Source organism: Gymnodraco acuticeps, unplaced genomic scaffold (genome assembly GCF_902827175.1).
Source record: "Gymnodraco acuticeps unplaced genomic scaffold, fGymAcu1.1, whole genome shotgun sequence".
Classification (NCBI taxonomy): Eukaryota; Metazoa; Chordata; class Actinopteri; order Perciformes; family Bathydraconidae; genus Gymnodraco; species Gymnodraco acuticeps.
Genome location: NW_022990583.1, coordinates 3,312,434 through 3,320,897, shown reverse-complemented (window position 1 = coordinate 3,320,897; position 8,464 = coordinate 3,312,434). Strand labels below are relative to the sequence as shown.

General features: G+C 42.4%; 1 protein-coding gene across 1 annotated transcript in view; it reads right to left on the bottom strand.

Moving 5' to 3' along the window:
- Positions 1 to 286: 286 nt before the first annotated feature.
- Positions 287 to 8,464, bottom strand: part of galnt1 (UDP-N-acetyl-alpha-D-galactosamine:polypeptide N-acetylgalactosaminyltransferase 1) — a 47,317-nt gene continuing 39,139 nt past the window's right edge. Inside the window, exons 9-14 of the mRNA XM_034228119.1 lie at positions 6,822 to 6,939; positions 6,373 to 6,553; positions 4,352 to 4,491; positions 4,110 to 4,208; positions 3,430 to 3,564; positions 287 to 2,514 (exon numbers count right to left, since the gene is read on the bottom strand). Coding sequence (XP_034084010.1) covers positions 2,368 to 2,514; positions 3,430 to 3,564; positions 4,110 to 4,208; positions 4,352 to 4,491; positions 6,373 to 6,553; positions 6,822 to 6,939 — 820 coding nt within the window. The 3' untranslated portion in view covers positions 287 to 2,367. The remainder of the gene's footprint in view (positions 2,515 to 3,429; positions 3,565 to 4,109; positions 4,209 to 4,351; positions 4,492 to 6,372; positions 6,554 to 6,821; positions 6,940 to 8,464) is intronic.

The window sequence follows — 8,464 nt, the reverse complement described above, 5'->3', positions numbered from 1 at the left end:
AAACCCTTTTGTCTACACGTCTTCCTAATGGCTCTCTATGGTCTATTGGTATTGGGGATCACTAATACATGGGAAGCTATTGAAAATAATCTTCGAATATAAGTATTCATATAAAAAGAAAAAATACAAGTCCTACTTTTAAAAAATTATACTTACTTGTCCAGAGTAAAAAAGACCGTATCGAATGTCTCTCCAATATCCAACCTACGAGTAATTTAACGTTGTGAGGAAATTGTGTTTTATGAGTGTGTGTGTGTACAGACAAAAAGAGGCAGAAATCATCATGTCCTGGTATTATTCTGTAAACTTTTCACCTTTATTTTCTACATTTGGATCAGCTCAGTGTGGAAGCCTGGACATGTCAGTGTAACTTCAACCCCCCCCAAAGAATCTGAACATCGTTACACACCCTGTCTCGCACAATCAAAAAAACCTTTCACATCTTTCCCATACAGTCACTCGCTCAGAAATAAAATCAGTCGACAGCCTCCTCTCACCACCATGTCAACAACGAAGATGATCCAGTGTCCTATGTGTAAACCCTCCTCCACTGGAGGAAGCTCAAATGGTGAAAACCTTTATGAAACCACCTCTCCTGCTCTGGTGATACAAAGAAACAGAATAAAGAAAGCATGATGGTTGAAAAAAGACACACTGATGTAAGCGCTCAGCTGTCTGGCTGACTGAGATATGAATAGTGAAATACTGCGGGTGAATTTGCACAGTGAGATATGTAGTAATGGATTAAGATATGCCTGCTGCCGCTGCTGCTGTGCTCTCTGTAATCCACAGTTCAACTCCACACTCCCTTCAATGCTCCACAATTATTAATCTGTCCCTGATTAAGTCTGCTAACACCTCAGCGACGTCTCGTTGATATTCTAACAACCGCTTTCCAGGCTTCATTTCCTGCTGCAGATATGTCCCCGGGAGAGTGCAGAGACTCGGCTCTGTTTAGAAAATAAAAGCAGCTTCTGCTCTTATGTACAACAGACGCAGGGACACGCTGATCTGACGTCAGTCTACGCTACAGGCTCTGTTTGTCCAACAGCGAGGAATCTGAGAGCTGTTTGTTCTGGTAAACAGGGATCTGATGGACAGGGGATTAGTACTGAAGACATAACCTCAATCTCACTCACACACATCCATCCATCCATCCACACACTCCACTGGAGGAAAGAAGCCCTTGGAGTGTATTTTTTAAGAGGTCATTGAGAAGAAGATATGACAAAATGGATTAAAGTATCAGGCTAGAGCCGCCTTTTCCTATATGTATACAGGATGTGTGTGTGTCTATGTAGTGCCTTATGGGAGATTTCCTATAGTTTAACACTACATAAGGCAGTGAATATCAGTTAGTGTTCTGTGTGTGTGTGTGTGTGTGTGTGTGTACTGTATGTAAGCTCTATGTTAAACATCTTTAAAGACGACAGACAGACAGACTAGGGTTACTGCTCTGTGGCACTCTCACAGGACAAAGCAATGTAAAAACTTGACATAAAAATCTCAAGATATCACAAACATCATATTTCTATCTCTAGATCTCTGCGGATGGCAGACGTCGGGTCCTTCCTTTTTTTAGTTTGTGCAGTCCCGTAAAAATTCCTCAGTGGGGAAGCTTCAGTCTGTAGGATGAGAAGCCGAGGAGTAACACCAGAGGGAGACATTCACTGCTGCAAGACTGTAGGAGGGGCTCTGACACACACACACGCACACACTTACAAATGCGCTCTTCTTCATAGTCGTTCATTTTCAAAATCCTTTACAAAATTAAATTAAAAAAAATCAACAAAGGAATTCAGCCCCCTTCTCAAAAGCATACATTCATATCAGAGAACACACACACACACACACTCACTCACTCACTCACTCACTCACTCACTCACTCACTCACTCACTCACTCACTCACTCACTCACTCACTCACTCTCTCACTCACTCTCTCTCTCTCGTAAGAGGCAGTCAGTAAACGTGATGAGTTGAAGGGTGGACTGCTGTGTCCAGGGAAGCTGGGAAGCTGTGAGTGAAAACCTCCTCTCCACTGGTCTCATATCCGCGCCCAGCGAGCGAGTCACGCTCTTCAGTTTAAATTCTCTTTAAAAAAACAAATGTAAAACAACAGCCATCGTCTCCTAGAGGGAGTCTTTCCTCTTCTCTCGCTCTGAGGAGGGTCAAACACGCTCCTCCCTCTGATCTCTGGCAGAGGTAGTACCGTCCAATGCGTCCTCCTCTCTTCGCGAATCCCCTCGTGGGAAGTCTTTACTTTCCTTGTGCCCGAATGTAATAATAAACACGTCTGTTCCCCTGATTGCTCACTCTGGGCCGCTGTGTGTATGAGTGTGTGTGTTTGGGAGTGTGCAGAGTGTGGTCAGAAGACTTCCGGTAGTGTGACGTTGCGCAGCAGCCACTGTTGGGAGCGTGTGTGTGTGCAGTCTTTGACGCAGGGCACCTGGCTGTCCTCCTCGTTGGCCTTGTCCAGACACTGGTTACTGTTGACGTGGATCAGGCTCAGCTTCTGAGGAGAGAGAGAGAGAGAGAATGTGTGTGAGGAGGGCAAAAAAAAAATCATGCTTTTGATTTAATGATTGGAATTCACAAGGGCATGTTAATAAATACCAATCTGGAGGCAGGGTGTCTAATTTTTTTCTTTTTCTATGACTTTAATTTTGAGGCGCAATTCAGGTTTGATTTCCTCAGTGAGAGGCATGCTGTGGTTTGAGTTGTGTAATGTGAAAACTAGGATTTATAATCACCCTAAATCTGACAGCAATAAATATTCCACCAACTGAAATGACAAGTGGTCCTTATGGTGTCACACTGTGTTTACTCTGGGAACAAACTGTTTCAGTTTTTGAAAATATCTGTGAAATTATCTGTGTCGCTTTTTATTTATAAAGAAATAGTTGAAAACAGTTTAAAAAAACAACAACAAACAAGATGAAACGAAAATTAAGGTGTAAACAATTCCTTTACTTAGTTTGTTAGATAATCAGCATCTTATTTGCGTATTTTTCCCATCAATTGTTCTCTTCCCTGTATATTATGGGTAATATAGGTATTTCTTTAACAGTGCTTCTGCATGAGGATATTGCTCGTTGTACACTACAGCGATCAGTGTATCCAAAGTGTAGTTAGTATGTGTGGGGACATAACATTGAGATGAAAATCATTTCGTCTGCTTTACTGTTTTAATTTCCCCAGGGTTTTTCATACGAAACACAACAATGATAAGACTCCATACTATATCACCTTCTAGGATTTCTGGTGTGCAGTAAAACGTAACTTATTCTGAAGTCTGCAGAACAGAAACCAAAGTCTATGTACCTTTCAAGACCTGCATGAAAACCCCTCTGTGTTTGTGTTAATATGTGTACATTTACTGTACCAGTAAATCTGTATTCACAATGTGCTCACAGATTCTCCCACTCACCACGGGGTCGTAGTCCCAGAGCTGGTTGCCTTTGAGGTGATGGCACTTGAGCATCATGACGGGTCCGTTTAGTTTGGACACGTCGAGACACAAGTCGTCTGTCCTGATCTCCTTATTGGCCGTGTAAGAGAAAACCTGCACATAACAAACAGAAGTTTAAAAACACTACTCCATTACTCCTGTTAGAAATAAAGACCATTTCAGACACTTCTTTCTGCAATTTGGCAGAAGAGCGTTCATGTTTAAAGCCCCAACCGACTGGAATACTTTACCTGCTACTATTAGGTCCCTTGCATCATTGGGTATGTTTAAGCATGCATTATCATCTCACCTTCAGCTGGTCTGCTCTTGTTATTGATGAAACTGATCTATTAGACACTACTGTCTATCAAATTGTAATGATTGTAATGATTACTTCATGAATTTCACTGAACAGACTGCACGTGGTTTGTCCTTGTTTGTCATGCTTTGCTTTCTGTTATTTTGTTCATGTATGTCTGTAAGACGTTGCTTTTGTCAGGACCCCCTTGAAAACGAGATGGTGCATCTCAAGGGGTTTATCCTAATAAATACATTTCATCCTTTCTGTCAGTACCCAAAGCTAAGAACCAGATTTGAAGGGTTGGAATATGACTCAAATCCTTGTTTTGTGTCAGTATGTTTCTTTCTTCCTCAGATACCTGGTTGCCTCCCATGCCGTGGCAGTTGAAAATGCCGACTTTCTCATTCTCCTTGCGGGCCATGTTGTCCAGGCACTGGTTGGTCTCCACATTACGGATCTGAGCAGAGCACACACAGAAAAAAACCCCATTATGACATCAACAAGAAAGCCACACCTCTAATTCAACAGATTCATTGTGTCTGCTTGGATCTGAGCTAATAGGCAGTGAGTCACAGATGCATCTCTGTCTGAATGAGTTACCTCTCCCAAGGAGTAATAGTGTCTGGGGATCTGAGAGTCGGGGTAGACGTTCTCCAGGTACCAGCTGAAGGGTTTACATTGGAGCTTTTGTCTCAGACCCGTGCGAGACGTGATGTCACCGTAGTCCACTTTGGTCACACCTGGACACACACACAAATGGACAGTAACATAAAGGTTAGCCTCTATGGCACTAAACTACCTTCATAATGTCTGCTGACTGGCGGTTAAATCAATGTTACCATGTAAGGATTATTGAAGGACTTAATTGGTAAAGTACAATGAGGCCACACATTGATGTGAAGCACCCGGACCCAATATATCATTGCAAAGAGTTTTTATGTCAAATTATTTCAAAAAGCTCAAAAAGGGCTATTGTTACAGTGGCACATGAATATGAAATCTCTATAGACTAGGTGGAGCTTGCTTCCTGGCAGAGGGCAGCAGCTGCAGTCTGTTTGGTTTCATGACAATTACAAAAGAAGTCCCAAAAACATGTTGTTTTTATAAAAGTGTCCAAACATTTGAACCAGTCCTGCAGGCTACTTCACTTTGTTGCCAGTAGTTATGTGTGGTTCTAAAAAATATATACTAAATAGCGTGTGTTGGGGTAGCTGCTCTGAGTATTCTGGTCAGATCCCTCTCTGATGAGTGTGAAGTATCCTTGCTGAACATTGTTAGAGGCTGTGTTTGGTCGGACTAGCCAGTGAAAATGCTATCAAAGTTCTCCCGAAGAGCTGGAAACATCCCTCTAGTCTAACATGCAGCACAGCCTGGTTACAGATCTCTGAAATGTCCGCATTTCCTTTTTTCTTCAATGATTCATAACCATCTAGTGTTGATTCCCCTGCTGGGAAACCACCAGAGCTAACCAGAGCCTAGCAGACAGCATTAAGAAAGGGAGAAACATCTAACTGCGACCGAGCCAGACATCTGCAGCAGAAATAAGGCTCAGAAATAGTAACAGCCTGTACAGGTTGCTGTGAGTGACATGAATAACCTTTGAGGCAGTATCCTCGATTGACATCGTTGTGAGTGCTCTGGGCATGGCTACCATTAACGTTTTCGGTGTGGACTGTATTGACTTTGATATGATGGACACCTTAGTTCCTACAAACTGCTAATGGCAAAAAAAGACCCCTCCCAAAACTGAAAAGACTAACATGAACACTGGAAATGACTTAAAAACAAAATGATTGTTCACTCTGTCTATCAGGCCTCAGCTGTTAAGAGTCACAGCATGCAGGTGGGTAGTGTTACAATTGCAGCATCAATTACTTTCCCAACCTGCAGGGGGCCACATTAAAATATCAGCTGCTGTTACTTTTCTTTATTGTGAACTGAGCAGATTTGGCCGGCTCTGAACAATACCATTACAGCTCCGACGAGAGCGTGCTTCCTGCTAAACAATAATTGAGTGTGTTCCAAGCAAGTTTTTAAAAAGGTGCTTAACCTCTACAAATATTTTCTATTGAGTGTCTTTTGCTTTACTTTTGGCTGCGTCTCCTTTGCCAGCTTGTGTGTGTGTGTGTATGTGTATGTAAGTCAATAGATGCTTTGAGCGTGAAATTACTCGCCGCCCCCCCATCCCGCTGCAACCGCTGCAATATCGCACTGTCACCGGGTTAATGGAAAGATCACACCTGCTACAGAGATTAAACTCCACACATGAGCACATGCATGCATACATACTTTCATTAGCACACACACACACACACACACACACACACACACACACACACACACACACACACACACACACACACACACACACACACACACACACACACCACACACACACACACACACACACACACACACACACACACCACACACACACACACACACACACACACACACACACACACACACACACACACACACACACACACACACACACACACACACACACACACACACACACACACACACACACACACACACACACACACACACACACACACACACACACACACACACACACACACACACACACACACACACACACACACACACACACACACCGGGGGAGATGATGTAGAAGAAGTTTTTAAATTCATCCATCCAGACTTCTGCCAGGCGTCGGTTGTTTTTGTTGATGATCTGTCCCGTTCCTCCAGGAAACGTGTAGGGAGTTGCCTTTCTGAACACATGGCCCACGTGAGAGCATGTGACAATCTCTAGAGTCCCACCGCACTGCCAAATCTGTGAAACACAACAGATTTGGCATTAACACACACATGGAGTATGTAGAATAACCACACTGTGAGGCCTCCGCTGGGAGAGGTCTGAGTTGTGACAGTCTGAATACGCTTGCCAGTCATTTTGACGCCTGACAGAGTATTAGCTAAGTCAACAATTTAGTCAGGGAAGTCAGTGTAATGTGAATGTGTGTGTTTCAGACACTCCTGAATGACTGCCAGTGCATGGAAGAATACAGTCATGTGAGTTGGCTGCGAGTGTGCTCACTCACTCTGAAAGAGATTTCCAGGTTTTCTCCTCCCCAGATGTCCATGCCTGCGTCATAAGTGCCGATCTCCTGGAAATAATCTCTGTCTATGGAGAACAAGCCGCCTGCCATGGTGGGGGTCCTGGAAAGAAAGGAGACAGCCGTGTAAATTGAGAGCAAGGTGGGTTAATGGCACTTCATTCACTGAAGGCCTGATTTGTAAGAGGTCACAGAGTACCTTCGGATCCCATCAGGGTTTTACTTTACGCTGCGCTCCCTGTTTTTTGCTGTTTTCCTGCTTTGTCATTCCCTGTTCACCTCCCTGTTGTGTGTGAGTGTGAAATAGACTCGAGGCTCTACCCTATACTTCCCACTAAAAGAATGGTTTCCTTCTTTTCATATCATGCTTATTTTCTTAACTGCCTGTTTTACTTTCATTATACATCCAAGTTCCCTTTCCAACACATAATACATCGCATACTAGCGGCCACACAGATGAGACATATCCTGAGTGCACAGAGGGTAAAGCGTTCGGCTGAAAGTAGGAAATAATAAGAAACAAAAACACAAGCCCATGAACAACACACACAGATGTTTTTTAACAACTATAAATAATACAAACCGTTTATTTATTATGGTATAATAAACCACAATAATAGAAATGTGTGCTTTTCTTTTTACTTTAAGCTCTCTAAACCCTTAGCTTAACATTTCTTATTAAAGACATTCCTCTAAACAGTGACCTAAAAAGAGACGTCAAACATGTGTTTATTTCACACTGTGACATTGAAATAAACACAAACATGCTACAATAAAACCAACAACTGTAAATACAGCGCAGTATTTCCTACTAAGAATTTAAACTTTTCGCAGCTTTCGGTCTGAAATAACAGCTCAGTCGACACAAGGTCATTCTGTGTGTTCAGAGGACTTTTTATACGTCTTCTTTAAACCTCGGATTCTCTTTTTTCTCCTCTAGCTTAAAAGGAAAACTTTCCAAATGACCTCAGACTTTTGCACAGTACTGTAAATTACAAGGTAGACGAGCCCATAATAACCAGTTCAGCTGTTAAGGTTTCCTCCTCTGCGTGACTGAATGAATCTCATCAGTGTAACAGCAGCAGGCCTGTAGCTTGTCATGCAATACATAATGAACAAAAGGTTGTTGAATTAGCAGCTATTTTACACCAAATGCAGACGTGAGAATCTGTTACTCTTTTCTGACTGATTCCATTCGACTCATTTCCCGCATGCTAATTCTGCACTACAGGAACAATAATGGTGCTAACTGAAACCTTATAAACCGGCTTCATTCAGAATTCGTGTTTATGTGGTAACGTTTTTAAATCTTCTCTATAATATAGAAAGATTGTCATTAGTCTTAAGCACTTCTTCATTTCCAACCCTGATCCTACAAACCATTTTTGTTTTTTAGGCCGTTTACAAAACACCCTTAGGAAAATGCTGTCATGCCTAACTGTGAAAAACAACCGAAAACAGCCGCACAGAGCGTTACATAAGACATTATGCGTGTGACCTTGAATAATGCCGTAAAGCGAGCTTAGAAACAAGAGCAGGAAGAAGAAATGATAGACAGGCAGGAATAAGCTCTGAGCCGTGAGAAATGATAGCAAAAAACACAGTCTTACATAACATAAGCATCTCGA